Source organism: Orbilia oligospora (assembly GCF_000225545.1).
Source record: "Orbilia oligospora ATCC 24927 unplaced genomic scaffold scaffold00079, whole genome shotgun sequence".
Taxonomy (NCBI): Eukaryota; Fungi; Ascomycota; class Orbiliomycetes; order Orbiliales; family Orbiliaceae; genus Orbilia; species Orbilia oligospora.
In genome coordinates, this window is record NW_011645636.1 from 124155 (window position 1) to 141625 (window position 17471).

The 17471-nt window shown below is 45.8% G+C and overlaps 6 protein-coding genes across 6 annotated transcripts; 3 read left to right on the top strand and 3 right to left on the bottom strand.

Moving 5' to 3' along the window:
• Positions 1-69: 69 nt before the first annotated feature.
• Positions 70-2954, top strand: AOL_s00079g51 (uncharacterized protein; the record flags this gene model as incomplete). Its single annotated transcript, XM_011123926.1, has 6 exons — positions 70-87; positions 158-174; positions 239-284; positions 346-367; positions 439-1323; positions 1375-2954. 6 exons carry the CDS (start codon positions 70-72, stop codon positions 2952-2954), a joined length of 2568 nt encoding a protein of 855 aa, XP_011122228.1.
• A 550-nt stretch (positions 2955-3504) lies between these two features.
• Positions 3505-5324, top strand: AOL_s00079g52 (uncharacterized protein; the record flags this gene model as incomplete). The annotated part of the gene is made up of 3 exons (XM_011123927.1): positions 3505-3901; positions 3965-4880; positions 5084-5324. 3 exons carry the CDS (start codon positions 3505-3507, stop codon positions 5322-5324), a joined length of 1554 nt encoding a protein of 517 aa, XP_011122229.1.
• Positions 5325-5607: 283 nt separating this feature from the next.
• On the bottom strand, positions 5608-7864 carry AOL_s00079g53 (uncharacterized protein; the record flags this gene model as incomplete). The annotated part of the gene is made up of 5 exons (XM_011123928.1): positions 5608-6212; positions 6268-6359; positions 6415-6487; positions 6541-6983; positions 7065-7864. The coding sequence occupies 5 exons, from the start codon at positions 7862-7864 to the stop codon at positions 5608-5610; spliced, it is 2013 nt and encodes a 670-aa protein (XP_011122230.1).
• Positions 7865-8287: 423 nt separating this feature from the next.
• AOL_s00079g54 (uncharacterized protein) lies at positions 8288-9546 on the bottom strand (the record flags this gene model as incomplete). The annotated part of the gene is made up of 6 exons (XM_011123929.1): positions 8288-8403; positions 8455-8623; positions 8717-8793; positions 8847-8919; positions 8996-9208; positions 9280-9546. The coding sequence occupies 6 exons, from the start codon at positions 9544-9546 to the stop codon at positions 8288-8290; spliced, it is 915 nt and encodes a 304-aa protein (XP_011122231.1).
• A 364-nt stretch (positions 9547-9910) lies between these two features.
• On the bottom strand, positions 9911-11022 carry AOL_s00079g55 (uncharacterized protein; the record flags this gene model as incomplete). Its single annotated transcript, XM_011123930.1, has 3 exons — positions 9911-10332; positions 10415-10726; positions 10791-11022. The coding sequence occupies 3 exons, from the start codon at positions 11020-11022 to the stop codon at positions 9911-9913; spliced, it is 966 nt and encodes a 321-aa protein (XP_011122232.1).
• A 3587-nt stretch (positions 11023-14609) lies between these two features.
• AOL_s00079g56 (uncharacterized protein) lies at positions 14610-15668 on the top strand (the record flags this gene model as incomplete). Its single annotated transcript, XM_011123931.1, has 1 exon — positions 14610-15668. The coding sequence occupies one exon, from the start codon at positions 14610-14612 to the stop codon at positions 15666-15668; it is 1059 nt and encodes a 352-aa protein (XP_011122233.1).
• Positions 15669-17471: the final 1803 nt, after the last annotated feature.

Sequence of the window (17471 nt, forward strand, 5' to 3'; positions counted from 1 at the left end):
CTCTCCTCCTCAACAACCTGACATAGACCGTACACCGCTCCAAACATATCTAAGCTATTGGGACTCGCAATGAGGCTTGATGTAAAAGTATGGTCACCTCATTTCTCTGATAGGAAACTTTGATATCGTGCTAACCGTACCGCGCCCCGCTAATTAGAGACAACTTTTTGCCCGGTATACTTCAGTTCTCTCGTTTTCATTTTCATCCAAATAGATCACGATATTGACCCATTTCCAGATCTGATCGGGTAAAAGGAATCGATTTCCACCCTACAGAGCCCTGGGTAAGCTACCCTTGTAAGGTGGATCTCTCATACGCGACGACTAACTGACAGGCGTTTATAGATCCTCTGCTCCTTGTACAGCGGTATATGCCATTCACTGCGTCCCGGGGCCAGGCCCTATACAAACCGCACGGAACTGATTGTGTTTAAATAGGTCATGTCTATATCTGGTCATTCGAAACGCAGGCTGTCGTCAAGACTTTCGAGGCAACTGACGTCCCCGTCAGAGCTGGTCGTTTCATTGCGAGGAAGAACTGGATAGTCGTTGGTAGTGATGACTTTCAACTTCGAGTCTACAATTACAATACTTCCGAAAAGATTACCCAATTCGAAGCTCACCCAGATTACATCCGCGCAATCGTCGTCCATCCGACCCAACCTTTCGTACTTACTGCTTCAGATGATATGACAATTAAGCTATGGAATTGGGAAAAGGATTGGAAATGCGTGCAAATCTTCGAAGGTCACAGCCACTATGTTATGTCTCTTGCTATTAACCCGAAAGACACAAACACCTTTGCCTCGGCCTGCTTGGATAGGACAGTGAAGATATGGAGCTTGGGAAGCAGCACACCTAACTTTACCCTTGAAGCCCACGAAACGAAAGGTGTCAATCATGTCGACTACTATCCCGCGGCCGATAAGCCGTATATCCTTACAACCTCTGACGATAGGACGGTGAAAATTTGGGACTATACAACAAAGAGTAACATTGTTACTCTAGAAGGCCACTCCTCCAATGTTTCGTTTGCGTGTTACCACCCAGAGCTACCTGTTATTGTATCCGGATCTGAAGATGGTACCATAAAGATTTGGCACGCGAATACTTATCGGCTCGAGCAGACTCTGAATTATGGCCTCGAGCGCGCATGGTGTATTGCGTACCAGAGGGGCCGAAACGGCCTAGCTATGGGCTTTGATGAAGGCTGTGTCGTTATAAAAATGGGACGTGAAGAGCCTGCCGTCAGCATGGACTCAAGTGGCAAGATAGTATGGGCTAAACACAATGAAGTATTAAGTTCAATGATTAAAGCCAGTGGTATGATCCTTAGCACCGCATTTGAATACACTCATACTAACTTCTATTCAGATAGCGACACTAAAGACGGCGTGCCTCTTTTGCTTCCCGCGAAGGACCTAGGCTCCTGTGAAATATACCCCCAATCATTAATGCACAATCCCAATGGTCGTTTTGTCTCCGTGTGTGGTGATGGAGAATACATCATTTATACAGCCTTGGCATGGAGAAACAAAGCTTTTGGACAAGCCCTAGACTTTGCCTGGGGATCAAAGGACAATAGCAATGACTATGCTATTCGAGAGTCTGCTACGTCCGTCAAGGTCTTCAAGAATTTCAGAGAGAAGCCGGGTGGTATCGATGTCAACTTCGCGGCTGAAGGGCTTATAGGCGGTGTTCTCCTCGCGGTCCGTGGAAGCGGATTTGTTAGTTTTTACGATTGGGATAGCGGTGCACTTGTTCGAAGGATAGATGTTGTTCCAAACGCAGTATATTGGAGCGATGGAGGCGACTTAGTTGTTTTGGCCTGCGAGGAATCATACTATGTCCTAAGATTCTCTAGGGAGCAATATGTGACCGCAGTGGCAAACGGCGAGGTCGAGGATGATGGGGTTGAGTCTGCCTTCGAAGTTGTGACAGACATCAGCGAAACGATCAGAACTGGCGAATGGGTTGGAGACTGCTTCATCTACACGAACTCGGCAAATCGTTTGAACTACCTCGTCGGCGATCAGACCTACACCATTGCCCATTTTGATTCATCTATGTATCTGCTGGGATATATTCCTCGAGACTCAAGAGTTTATCTTGCCGACAAAGATGTCAAAGTGATCTCATATTCTTTATCCCTCAATGTCGTCGAATATCAGACCGTTGTCCTCCGAGGGGACATGGAAACTGCCGCCCAGCTCCTGGAGGAAATTCCGGCAGACCAAAAGAATAAGATTGCTCGCTTTTTGGAAGGTCAAGGATACAAAGAACTGGCCCTGGAGGTCGCAACGGACCCTGAGCATCGTTTTGAGCTCGCTCTTGCGCTGAACAGCCTTGATGTTGCGCTGGAAATTGCAAGAGAGGCGGATGTTGAGCACAAATGGAAGACTGTTGGAGACGCGGCCATCGCTGCCTGGGATATCACATTGGCGAAGGAGTGCTATAGTAATGCTAAGGATCTGTCTTCACTTTTGCTGCTCTACACTGCACTGGGAGATGTTGCTGGACTAAGACAAGTCGCAGAGCTGGCTGCAGAAAGCGGGTCCAACAATGTCGCATTCTCATGTTTATGGCAGATTGGTGACATAGATGGGTGCGTCGGCTTGTTGTCAAAGGCTGATAGATATCCGGAGGCCGCGCTCTTCTCTAAGACATATAAGCCTTCGATAGCAGCTGAAGCAGCAGAGCAATGGAAGCTGTCCCTACTGACAGCCGCCCAGAAAGATAAACAAAAAATTGATGTCGGGAAGAAGAAGATCGCTGAAGCCATTGGTATACCCGGGGTTGACGAGGATCTGTTCCCAGAGTGGGAGCAACAGTTACAACTGGAGGTTGACAGAGATCAAAATGGCGGTAGTGTGGGCTCGGACGGTGTGCTCGTAGATATCAAAGGCAACGCTGAAGAGGACGACGGCGAAGAAGAGGAAGACGACGAAGAGTAGACGTTATTCTGTAGCTTTATGTTTTTTTTTTTGTCTTCTTTCCCCTTTCTAGTCAATAGGACGACTAATTGTACTTATTCCCGGCCAAATAAGTTCCTTTCATGTTGATTTTCCAATATTATCTCGCCGCGATAATTATAATTATCAGCGTCGCGGCGTGCAGGTTGTGTCCTGCATGTTATGTCCATAAATGAAGTATACAAGAGAATGCAATGGTGGCAGTTTTAAACTTGTGTTGACCCTTAAGATCTTGCCAGCAATTTGTGAAGCTTCAACCGAGCTCGAACATTGACATGCTCCTTGGAAACCACAAACCTCCCTCTCAAGCTTTAACATCATCGAATATCATAGCTTGGATGGGACCAGGAACAGGTAAGTGTTACAATGTTTGTTGACACCTGTCATTTTACCTAGACCTATCACCTTGCTAACTCTATCCGTACACTTAACTAATAGGTGATGGATCATATCGGCCTATCAGACGGCCATCTAACTCCCGTCGCGTATCCCGTTCTCTGACATAGCCCGCCAGGCCATCGGGAGATCTCTTATGGCCCTCAGCCTGCCCTCTACAGACTCTCCCGTATCATCGGGATTCGACCGAAGTCAGCGACTTTCGATCTCGAGTTCTAAACCCCCCCCTTTATCTAACGGCATCAAATCGCCTGATGCCACTCGGAATGGCATATTACACCACCCAAAAAGCTTGAAGCAATATTCCTCAACGCTACTCGAAATACCGGCCGTACAAGCGGGTGCACCATCAGTGTCCAATCGCACTCCAAGCCGAAGCCCAAGCGAGAAGAATGAGTACAACTTACCGACCATCCTGACGGAAGGGCCGTCACCGACAAGTACGTTTAGCTACTCTGGGAGGGGAACCATCAAGGAAGCTAGAAACAAACGAAGGAAGCCCTGGAAGAAGTTGATGTGGGTAAAGCAAAATTGTATGTATTTACGCCTGATACTTTATCGTTTTGGGTAGTCTTGAGCTAATATGAATGATTAAGATCCGGACAATTACACCGATGCAACTTTCCTCGAGACTCTCCAACGGAATATCAACTTCCGCGCCTACGATTTCTGGCCTCTCGTATACGACACCACTGTAATCATACAACATATATCCACTGTCGTCATCTTTGTTTGCGCATTCGTTGCTATCTCCGTAGGGAAAGTCCAGCCTGGTTATGTGGCAGGTGCAAGTACCATTTTAACAATATCGGGCTGGCTAGTTTGGGATGATTGGAATGAAGAAGAGCAAAACTTTTTAACCAAGGCTCAAGAAGCTGTCTCCTCTATTTCTCGAAGAGAATCTTCGGGGGAGGAAGACTTGGCCAGATCCAGGAAGCTAAAACCACCAAACCTCGGAGAGGCAGAAGAAGCCCAGAACTTGCTAGACCCGAGGGCACAAGAAAGAAAAACATCAGCCGTCAGGTCGGCTTCGCTCTCTCCAAAAAAGTCTGATCGAGTATCCAACATCCGACCGGGTGTTAGCAGTACCTTGACTTTAACACCTTCGGCAACCAATCTAGACATCGTAAAGCCAAATAGCAAACCTGGAGAACCACTTGCAAGATCCTTAACAGCTCCAGCGTATTCTTTATCAACTCATACTCCTATACGCCCTCCCTCGCCTCCACCTCCACCTTCTCGGGCTAATAGGAGACTATCGACGCTAAAGAGCGCGCTACTCATCTACAGTACCCTCCTTGGTCTAAGTCCTATCCTCAAAAGCTTAACCCGGACTACTACCAGTGACAGTATATGGGCTTTAAGTAGTTGGCTATTTTTGGTAAATTTACTGTGCTTTGACTACGGACTGAGCGAAGGCGACACAGAAGTCAAGAGGGGCGTGGATGGAGGTGTCCAGCTACCTCATGGCGGCTTAGGCCCCCCAGGAGTCGGGAACTCCCTGAGGAGAAAGTATGCAAACTACACAACTATTAATCCTTACTTCGTTGGTGCTAATTTTTTTACACCCATAGACTTCCGACCTCTCTTTCAACAACCACCGCCCTTGCTGCATCCGTGGTTTTAGCATCTCGGCTTACCGAAACGGCGGATGTTTTTTCACTTTTACTTTTCTCGATTCAGATATTTGGCTTGTTTCCTTTATTTCGGCGTAGGCTTCGTCACCTTTCGTCGGTACTCCACGTATCACTAACCTCGGCCCTTGTTCTTTTCGCGGGCGGTAGTTTGCACTATGTAGTGAACTGGCAATGGTCCCTGATGTGGTTCGGTATGGTTCTCGGCGGTGGCGGCGGCGCAGCGTGGGTTCTTATGGGAATGCAACGGTATAAAAATGAAATTCGCGGCCCTTGGGATCCTGCAAGGCCAGTATTCTCGCGGAGGCAATGGGCGGATTAGTCCAAAGGCACCTTTAGACGGCGTTTGTGCACAATACAGTTTCACAATGTACGGATATACTTTTAATGTCGTTCAATAAGGCTTTGAGTCATGAATTCCGGGAGCAGCTGAAGTGTGTGGCTGACTTTAACGTGTACAAAGTTCGAAACCATAAAAGATTCCTCTAATCTCTATCAATTTATGTACATTTTATGAGCCTGCCTATGCTTCGGATAGAAGAGCAATATATACACGTTTTCGGCGTCACGACATTCGCCCGGTTTAACATTAAAGTATCCTCAAATCAACCTTCGAAGACCTTTGAATTAAGCTCGATCCCGAAGTCTTCCTTTGCCATAGCCCTCATCCTCATCTCTAATTCATCCTCAAAGCCTTCTCCGAGTCTTAGAATTTGTCTTAATCTCACTGTCAAGAAGATGACATCTGAGGATATAAGAATGAACCTAAATATGGCATAACGCCAATATGCCATCAACTTCTCACCCCAGGTGGCGTGTCGGGTTAGACTAGTTTGCGACATTAAAAGGCCTCTCGACGCGGCTAGTGCAGTTTCTTTTATGCGGTTCACCGGGGAGCCCATAAGTTGGTTATTCCCTTGTATAATTCTCATACTCCTCCCTAGAAAAACCAACTCTCGAGGAATCTTAGTAGTATCGTTTAAAAATGTTTTCATGCCTTCGCGCATCCGTTCGTTCATTTCGTAGGATCCACCGGGCCCGTTTGGATCATCTTCTCCAGTCAGGCTCTTTGTGAATGATTGGTCGCCGCCAGTGTATGGGCGTAGTAGAGTAGCTGAGGCAAACATGTCTGCGTTTCCTATGCCCCATTTTTCTGCGACTTTACCAATCTTCTCGTTATCGATAGTAAGGAGGGACATCCATAGTTCACCTAAAGGTTGTGTTAGTATCGTAACCCGAGTAGTGGCCTAATAGATTGAACTCACAGTAATCTTTCCGCATATCTTCACTCATATCAACATAGAGCCCATGGTCAATCAATACAACTTCAGGCTGACCGTTTGGCTTCCGTCGTACACTAGGTTGAAAGTTAGGGTTCCTATTCTAGTATATATATTAATTTGAACACTTACAATATGTTTCCTGGATGTGGATCACAATGCACGTGGCCCCATGAAAACATCTGGCGGGCGAAGAGGCGAACAACTACCCTTTGTCAGTACGCTTTACGACCCTAAAAACTGATATAAAACTCTTACTAATAGTCATAACATCCGTCAAGGACAGTCCTAACCCAGCCCTGCGGATGGTGGTATCATGACGAACATTTGGTGACGTTTCAAACAATGAAGTGAACTCCTGGGAGATATGTTGGTTCTGTTTCTGGGCCCTTCTGCGTCCAATCGGCTTCCCAACTTTATCATAACCTCTCCAAGGGCCGGTTATGACCTCGCGGTCCCACAGTTTCACGCCGTCGATCCATTCGGCGACAAGGATTCTTTCAGTTGAGTATTCACGGAAAATCTTGGGAACATAGACCTTGTTCCTCAAACTAGGGTCTGCCAAAACAAACTCCCTTGTCCTTTCCGAGTTATCAGCTTCATTGGTAAAATCGCATTCAGACTTTAGCCGCTCACGGATATAGGGTACGACAAAATAAAAGTTGACGTCGAAGAACTTTGATTCTAGCCACATCAAAATGCTGGGTATCAATGTTATCACCATGTTAGTTTTTCCTCCCTGGAACTATCTAGCATATGGTTTTTAGAAGGAAAATACTAACCTCCAACTTTGCAAATCCCAGCGGATCCAAGTTGCGATTTGGGGTTTTTGTATTTTGACGGCTACGGGCGTTCCATCCTTTAGGCGTGCCCGATGAACCTGCGCAATGCTTGCACTCGCAATGGCTTCCTTCTCAAACGAACCGGGCATGAAGATATCATCTGGAGTTTTTCCGCCAAAATCCCGCTTGAAAACCTTGAGTATTTCGTTATATGAAACCTGGGGAGCATTATCGAATAACTGTGCGAATTTTTGCTGAAAGGCAGGTGGGAGGACCGCAGCTTGCATAGCAATGGCTTGTCCGACTTTAAGATAGAGACCTCCATTCTTTGCCAATACGTCGAATACTCTCTCTGCGGATCTTAGATGGAGGCCATCGATTTTATCACCTTTTCGCTTTGTGAAATTGAGTTTGTAGTCGATAGTAATGACGAGTCCAGTGTAGAATGTCCGAGCGCTACGAATGAATGCAGAATAATTGAAGAATCTATCGACACAATACAAGGTACCCCCGAAGAAGAAGACATAAATAAATCTCCGCCCCCATTTGATAAGTCGAGGGTATTGCTTTGGTGGCCTAGGTGGCGGCAGCGACGACGGAGGCGGTGGGACGAAAGGTGAGAATTCGCGGGGCTGATCGAAGCCGTATCCTACGCCCACCTGGTGCCGCCTTTGGGGCTGATTGAGGTGTAAACGAGACCAGAGGCACGCATTTTGGGCTTCTTGCGGCCGGGAAATCTTGCGCAGATGTTGAAGGTACGGTCGAAGCGTGGGGCGCAGAGCCCGACATGGTGGCGACATCTGTTTTTTGCTCTAAGGGCGAGCAGCCGGATCCAAACAACGTTTTTGAAGCGACCGGTATTTCGAGAGCATCATCTAATCCAAGTAGATGAGCTTTGTAGAGCTGGAAGTCTGATGCCGAGTAACCTCATCGCAGGATTCTGGTGGAATGGAATGTTGATGTTGGGCATCTCACGACCTTTTTCTACTTCGGTTTTTGTACCGGCCGACGCCGTGACTGTAAGCGACTTGCCCACGTTAACCCCGGCGCCGACTAAGATTCTTCAGCCGAAAGCCGACTTTTGATTTAAGCTCCCCGGAGCCAATTGCAATTGCCTTGAATAAGCTAGATAATTTATATACATACTAATATACACTTGAAATTTGAGTATTTACAGATCATGGTCCAGGGTTGCAAATAATTGGCTCTATCAATGCAATGCATTAAGCATCAATTTTCACTGGGCCTTTCCAGTCTCCAATATGTGTGCTTATAATATCAGCCGCTTGGTGGGCGGTATGCTGACGACCAAGCGCCTCTACGAAATTACCATCTGGATCTATAGCCTTTGTTAGCAGCTGTCAAATATATATATCGTGGAGCATCATACCCATCAGATAAAAGTATATCGAGTGGTCCACAAGGTAGTCCATCCCCTCTTTCAGATCTCTCGGCGTAGAAAAGTAAACTCGGTACTTTTTGCAGACATCCTTGATCTCATCATAAGTGCCAGTAAGACCAACCAAGGCTGGATGAAATTCATTAAGATATTCTTTCATCTATACGCCCGGCTCTGGTTAGAAAGGGTCGTCAAACAAGATCTAGGTATATGCATCTAGGTAAGTTGATAGGTAGGGGAATGGCAGGCGTACCACTTTGGGTGTATCTCGAGCGGGGTCGCATGTTATAAATATCGGCTGAAGGCTCTTCCCGCGTTTTTCATAGACCTCTAGTACTGTTAGAACCGGGGCTGCTTAGTATATGACTTTTGGGGCTGCGTACTATCGATCATGACAGCCATTTTGTCGAGCTCTTCAGGACATATATCCGGACAGTGAGTGAAACCAAAGTAGACCTATATTCCCGAATAAATCAATGGTTGTCTTTAGAACGCCTGAACCCTGCGCGTATGGATCTCTGAGGGCCCGTACCAGACTGAACTTGCCATCTCTGGCTTCCTTGTCCGTGATCCTCTGCCCGTTCTGATCTGTCAGGGTGAATTCCCCTCCTATTCTCGCTTTACCCACACCTTTATGGCTCTCTGTGACACGCATTCTTTCCATACGGCCCTTCTCGTATGTGAAGTAGCTGTACAAACCGACACCAGTAAGAACAAAAAGTGCACCGGCGCGGAATGAGAACGGCTATGGTGAACGGGAACCTTTAGCACCAATCCCTAAACTTCCGACTGTAGACTGCAGGATAAAAAACTCACGCCTGATTTATGTCGCGCCTCGGCTTCTTGTACAGTCTTGAACATGCCCCATTTCTCCGATCGAGGGCTTGTTGAAAAGGTTCTCACGTTTGAGCGTGGGGAACATATCGCGGGACGGAGCGGCGAGGTTTGCGACCTGTGTATGGTGGAGATTCGCCGGCGTACTCCCGGGGCCAATACATTCTCACAGATGCTCGAAGCAGGCGTGGACAGTGCTAATCGTGCAGCCAGTGACGGCCTTGATACGGACCTTGCAAGAGTTGACATTTTACGGGTTCAATTGGTGTTGTTTGTTGAAGATTAGAAAGTTTTATAAACCTGGCAAAGTCATACGATTCTGGTGTTTATTACAAATGCAAATTCAATGAATATAAACGGGACCGAGGAATCCGAATCGTATTAAAAAGCCTATGTCATGACTGAATATGGACATTGAAGAAAGGGTAATTAAAGAAGTTAGGGCGAAAAGAGAAGACGAAGAAGAAACACGAAACAATCGAAGCATCAGGAAAAGCCGTTATACACTAAGAAATACCAGAAAGGAGAGGTCGGAACAATCATCAAACACCGGCAAATGCTAGCCTTCCAAACGCCTAATTTCAACTGAAAGATAACTCCAGGCTTTCAACATCTAGCTGACGAGAACCCACAACAGGAAAAAGATCATAAGGATTCCGAACATTTTGACGACAAGCCAGCGATTGCTGCTGACCCTACCCCAGTACTTCAGTAATTCACGCTGCGCTCCACTGACGTTAGACACAACATCCTCCGTATTTGCATCGATTCTTTGGATCATCTCTGTTTGTTGAGAGACCATTTCCGCCAACTGTGCGAATATACCACCTAATTCGTGAATAGTAGATTCAATAGCTGCAATGGCATCGGATCGGCTGTTCAGATAGGATTGGTCGGAGGGCTGTTCCTCTAACAGGAGAGCTTGTTGTTGCTGTTGTTCAATGCTTGGCTCTAAGCTGAGGAGGTCGGATTGCGGAAGCGGGGTACGAGATGGTGTCGCATAAAGCGGAGAATGGGATTTGGAAAGGCCTTGTGCTGTGAAAGGAGAGAATTATGTTAGCATTGCTTCGTGACGAAAAATGAAATATTCTATCGACCGTACATCGTTGTCGCATACCCTGATCGTTGAGGCCCCCCTTCACACTGCTAACGAAGTTCTCGGTCCTTTCCCTGCCCTTCTGGATGTTCTTCGTTCTGACCTCGAGAACTTCCCTGAAGCCGACTGAAACATCAGCCAGTTTCCCTTGCAACATAACAACCACATTCTTTGAATGTTCGCCAACTTGTTGTTGAGCCGGAGGGTTCGATCTGTTGAGGGTCTGAAGGGCAGAGATTGATTGATTGATCGCAGAGAGATCTTGTTTGATGATATAAGTCAACTCTGCGATTTCGACAGGCCTGTCGTCGAAGAGGGTCCTGCGTTTTGCCACTATTGATGTTCATATTAATACACGGATGGCCGATATATTCAGCTGATGCCATGTGATACTCACGCAAAGCCAGTCTCTCGAGTTTCCCAGTGGTAGCCGTGATCTTCTTCCCGATATCCGCAGCCTGTCGTGCAAATTCTCCTCTAGAAAGTCTCTTTTTCTCGCCATCGTTGGCAAGTAATGGGACAGAGGCGCCCGACAGGAGATTGTTGCGACTGGCAGAAGCGGTCGGCAGTCGGCGTGTAGCCGTTGTTACGCACGACCGGAACTCCTGTGTTCTATCCTGAACGGCCATGATGATAATGATATTATTATAGGAAGGATATGTATGGATTCTATTTAACTTCCTCGGGTTTCTTCCCGCCGTCGTGGTCTGGTGGAAAGTGGAGGGGTTTAAGGGGGGTTATCTAGAGTAGCCGGGCGGTCTTTCTATTTTTTGTTGGTCTGAGGTGGTGGCGATGAGGCCGAAAGAATGTTGAAGAGAACAAGTGTTGTTTTTGAACGCCTGCGTTAGGTTCCGCTTAAAATCAGATCTGATGCTGGATAATTAATAGGTTAATGATAGGTAGGTAAGTAAGTAAGTATACAGAAAGCCGATGCAATGTTAACAGGCTATTTGAAGTAGAAGAGTAGAAGAAAAAGGATAGATAACCCGACGGCGCCGATGTTGAAGATTTAGGAAACGAAAGCAAAGATGGAGAAAGGGAAGAGGGAAACTTAACTAAACTCCAACATAAGACGGCGGCAGTGCCCCCTGCGGATTAGGGGGCTGGCACACAAAACGAATTAAAATGCACAGCAGTTAAAGGTGTCGAATCCAAAACTTACTTCTTACCTTGTAGACATCTACCACTGCGAAGGCGGGTAATACTTTAGCCTCGGATGCAATCAGTACCTACTACTTACTATAGTACTAGTAGATATAGGTAAATCAGTAGGTGATTGGATTATAATAAACCCCCTGAGGTGTCTAAGTAAGTAAGTATTAGGTATTTGGGCTGAGGCTGGTGGGCGGAACACACATTCGGACAAAATCCAACACAGGTCGCTCAAGTCTCGCTTCCACCCGGGACATTTGCTCGATTCGAATTTTAGTTCTTGTGGATGGCCATATGGACGATCGAGCGATTGGATATTTACTTATGTAAGTAAGTACTTATCTATATATATGTGGGGTAGGTTTAATTAACCATCTCGATTTGGGGATTTTCAGCTAGATGGGGCAGATATGTACTATGTATGTATGTATGTATGTATGTAAATAGTATCTTCCCATCTACCGGGTTTAATGTCATTCGATCATACCTATAATGAATCCGGCTTTGTTTCAATCCCTCGAGGGCTCCCTAGAGCCCTGCATCAATATGCATTTAAAAAATAAAAAAAAATGATTTGACTGGTCGTGCCTCATCCAAGGGATGACGCACTCCCACCTCGCCATCCTGTAGTCAGATCGAGCTAAGAATGCAGGTGTACCCAGTGTTGAAGCTTTTTTATATCTATCTGCTGTAAACAAGGCATTTAGTCTTTGATATAAACACGCACTGTCCGTGTACCTTGCTTTACGCCTGTGTCGACGTCTGTCACTTAGTGCGACATTGCACCAATCACGACTGCTCCGTGGCCTGATACACACATCTCATGAGGCTGTATCACAAATTTACACCCGCGCATCGATCTCGCGTTGAAACGAAGCCCTTCGGTGCCAGGGGTCGGTAGGAAACCCGACATCGAGTTCCCTTTCGATTCGTTTTTGTGCTAATTATAACCTGATTCCGAAATCGAGTCGAGGGACCAGGCCCAACACATTCCCCCACAATCATCAACTGACCTTTTAAGCTTTTAGAATCGGCGGATTTGTTCGGAAATAGCGAAAGATTCATTGCTCTTCCCTTTTACCCGCCAATCGACCCGATGGGAGGCATGAGGAATGGTAAATGGATGTATGTATAAGCGGAAAGTAGCATACGGATAACAAACGGGATCACTGATCAGGAAACTGGTCTCGCTTATCCCATAAGATGAGCCACGGACGACCCGTTTTAATTCCAACCAAGTGAAATGTTGGTAACAAATATCCTTATCCCTATTACCGGGAAGTTCACCATGGGTCTAGCGAACCGGTGGCAGTCTTTTTAGCGATTAGCTACATATATTAGTAGTCGAAAGTGGCCAGTGGGGAAGAAGCTATCCACACTTTGGTGGGATCACGATAATTCCAGATGGATGGTCTAGAATTTGTCCTCAACCGAAGACTTGCATGGTGGCTGTTTTTGTGAGCCCTCGCTAATCGAACTGAAAGATATCTCAACTCGGATTTGTCTCTCTTCGCGAGCTTTATACTTGCACCCACAGATCAGCCAGTAAAACGCTCTGCTTTATCATGTAGCAATCCTCTTATGCTAAAGCTTCGAATCGAGTTGTGACAAAAAAGCACCTATTCGAGAGCACATGTTAGCTCGAAGGTTGATACATGATAGCGCATACTTACATGAGTGAATTTCCACAGATTCGAAAGGCTGGAGGTACATGTATGTAACCTTTTGGTTTTTGTTGTTCGAGTCTCGCCTCCTTGCATTCAAGTCTGGCTGCCCTTCCGTTGCGGAACCGGCTTGTATGCCGACCTGACGTGACTCGGGTACTCAAGTAAGAAGTAGTGTAGTCGACTATCTACTACCTACTAAGTAAGTAGGCAAGAGCAAGAGTAAGCAAAGGGTCTTCCAAAGGGTCCTTCGCTACGAAGGCTAAGGTCTGCGAGAAGAAGAGAAAGATAGGTATTGGATCTACCCAGCGTGTATGTGTATGTGCATGTACCTATTACATGTACTATACCACTCCACTGCATGCTTAGAAAGCACCTAAGTACCTTGTCTCGTCACCAGACTCCTCAATTGTCCAAGTATATACTTGAAGGAAATAAGTACAAGTACTGGTCATGACCTTCTAAGTCATCTGGGGATGTTGACAAACCGTGAAAAGGGCTGTTGCATTGCTTTGCAAGCAACACATCTTCGGCAAGGGCAGTTTAATCGATTCCAACATTGAATAGTCTTGTTTCTGATCCCATCAACTTGTACCCCTCGATTGCATGGGCCTTCACCTGCCCCCCCTCCAAATTTCATGGGTTTCTATTGCCGTTGCTTGATCTGCGGCTTGGTAATGCGGTAGAAGCTAGTGAAGCCGCCCGTTGGATGTTGTGTATGCATGTATGCAATGGCCATGGCAATCGATGCAATCCGCTCAATGGTACCGTGCCAGACAACAGTCTGAGTCTAGACGGTCGGTCCCTTCATCCGATTCAGACTTCCTATCGTATGAAAAAAGCAAAAGAATAATAATGTGACAGACGGTGGCTTCGAGTTAAGTTCTATTGCTGCAATGCATGCGTGATGGCGAGGAGGAGGCAGAGGAGGAAGAGAGGGACCCTAAACGAAAGCACAGGGGACTCCACGGCATCCACAAGACTCTTACTCGGGATCTGGCATGGGCACTAGATCGGTTTTTATATATACCAACTGGACTTCCCCCTTCCTATGCCTAATCAATTACCTGGAATCTCGATCTGATTCTTAGCTTCGTCCATACCTCTGATGGTTTCAATATAATATCTATCAGATATCTTCTACCCGTCCATCCATCCATCACCCATCTATCCAGTATACAAATACCTAAGTAGGTATCTAAGTAGTTAGTGATCCCAGGGTCGGACCGTTTCGAGCTGAGCATACATTTCTTTTCCACGGATTTCTGTGGGTCCGTTACATTCCTCGACCGTTCAAATCGCCTCGCTTTCCTCTTAAGCTTATCATTCCTGACGATTCGAATCCAAGTTCTCGTTTTCCCCCCCCCTCTTTCTTCTCTATGCCCGAACATATATTCAAGATGGCACCCAATCGCCAACCCCCTTATCAGCATTCCTATCATCTGGATACCGACAGCTGCAGATTGTTCTCAGAAGGTCACCCTCTTTGGATTCCTTCGTATGGAAGGAGTAATATAAACTTCGATGCTCGGATTCCAGACACGGAAGATTTCGAAATCGATTGGCCTATTCTAGATAAATACGCTGATGATCTTGATACCGAGATCTATCAAACCACTGTTCCCCAGGCGAGTTATAACAAGAGAACGGCGCACTACAATAAACCACATAGAGCTATTCATTCGGCCCAGAGAACCGAATCACGACCTTTCCTCAATACTACCTCTAAGCAAGCCTTACTTCCAAGACCAAATGCAAATGCAAGATCTTGTTCTACACCCGCACCTCTAGTATTGTCAATGAGTGCCTTCAAGCGAGTCAACCTCCAAGTCCCCCCAGCCCCCCCGCCATCTCCTACTTTAACTCCTCCACCATCCCCACCATTTTGCCCATTGTATGAGGAATATCAGACTTTGGGAGTTTTCGACATCCCAGCGATTAGTATCCCAAGACCAGCTATCAGGGCAGCTATTCCCAGATCTCCGGAGTTCGTAACCTACTGTTCTTCTGATTCAAACTCCACGGATGTTGAAGAAGACGAAAGAGATTTTGGGACAGACACATCTTCGTGCTATCTAGTAGAAACTTTGGACGACTATGATTCAGCTCCTCCACCACCTTCGATTCAATTATATCGAACAACAAGCCAACCGGGAAACTCGCTACAGATCCCGAGGCATATCATGAGTACGACTACCCTTTGTCCATCGAGATCTTCTCCATCTACACCAAGTGTAGAAAAATCCCTCGGAAAGAGCCTTCTAGCATCCTCTTTCTTCGAATGGGACCCCGAACCAGAGTTACCGGCTCCGACACAATGGGGCAGGTTCAAGAATTCGAGATATCGGAATTCTAGAAGAGGCTCCGATTCTGACGAGAGCCATTCCAGCAAAAGTAGCGTCAGAGAGAAAGCCGAGCGCCTTCGCAGGAAACTCGAAAGTGTATTTGGAAAAAGATAATCACCATAATAGACTGTCACTCCACGTCTACATCAATATGTTTTCCTTGTTTTTATTTTTTATTTCATCTAGCTTGTACACACGACTGCGGGTGTCTTTACTTTTTCTTGGATATGATTATTTTTCACGCATGATGGTTATAACTAATTATTTTCAGCCAGGGTATATGTAATTATGGCTATTGGTTCTTATCTTTTCGTTGGTTGGTTAACTGGCAATTTGAATATCGATAATTACTTAAGTACCTAACTTAAGTAGGTTGTGGGGATATCAAAAAGCCGAATACCTACTTGGTTAGGTAGTTGTACGGAGTTGGTACTGTGCGGGTGGTTAGGGTGGTGAACTGTATCTTTCTGACTCGCATTAGCGCCTCTGCATACTTGTTTTATTTCTCTAGCTCTCTTTTCTCAAAAGTGTATAAGGTCTGCATTCAGTATACGTAAATTAGATTAGTTGCTAGCATAATCAAATTAACTGCAATATATATAAGTATATACTTATCCCGATGACTTGGTTCTGGGTACCTATAGCTTATCTAGATATCTCGTCAATGAATTGTTATATTAAATCCATACCAAATTGTGTACCGTGATGTCGTCACCCTGGGATGATGCACATGCGCTATATCGCGATATCGCGATGTCAATGTTGGCAGTGGACCTCACGGGTTTTAACCAAAAACTTGTTGGTATAGGTATATCTACATACTGACTTATAAGCTTAGTATGCCCCTGTAAGCTAGAACGACTCGTAATTAATATATAACTATACTGTGCCACATGCACCAGTTAACTTTTGAAGGCCACGTCGAAATGCATATGGCGTGCACATGCATCACGATCGATGTATATGTAGCGCCATAGCATGTAGTATCGAGAGAGGAATACTACCCTCAAAAACAAAATTGCCGGCTACGACCGTGATCACCATGGTACCATATTATAATGACTACACTACCTTGTTCCGGCGCGAGCGTAAAGTTAAATACTACTACTGTTGTTAGAATCCATGTTTCTTTATCATCCCTGCCTCTAGAGGTTGAAATTGAGATAGTTAGCGAGGGGGATTTCTTTGACTCTACTAGCTTGCGGCGTAACACTGGAGAGTTTCTATTGATGTTGTTCAACGTACGTACATCGAAGTTTTATGTGCTTAGCCGGATCTATGCCAACAATTCGTGCATTGACCATAAGGCATTGAGACCGATCGTGCTGGATACAACCCTGGTCGGTATCCCGACTGGTATGTGATAGCCGGGTGGTTGCGATTTAAGTGGACACAAAGTTCAGCCTTACGCATATTTTTGACGCTGCACTGAAAATTTAATAGGCTGTAGCTACGCAAATTTATTTTAAAATCTATTGTTTACCATTAAGACGCTTGTGAACCCCGGATTCCAACGCTGTAAATCCTGTATTCGATCTATAAATTTTCTTCTGTATCGATTTTAATTGGCAAAAGGGCGCCGCGACATGGCATCAGCCGTGCCACGAAGTTTTCGGGACAGGGAGAACAAAGAAAGATCCATGTTTACCCATACCATTATTGTCATCCAAAGAGACAAAGAGAGCTAGAGGAGGAGGAGAAGGAGGAGAATGCTATAGGATATTTTTATGCGATATTGCGATCGAAGTGGTTGATTGTGATGGATACTAGTGCTCACGTAGCAGCATAAATAAAGACTGCCCACGGTGGACATGAGAAGATGTAGCTTGCACAATAAGTCCCCCAAAATCCAAGAATTTGTGAGTATCTGTCACCTCAAGCGTATAACTAGACTACAGCGGATCTAAGGTATAGTAG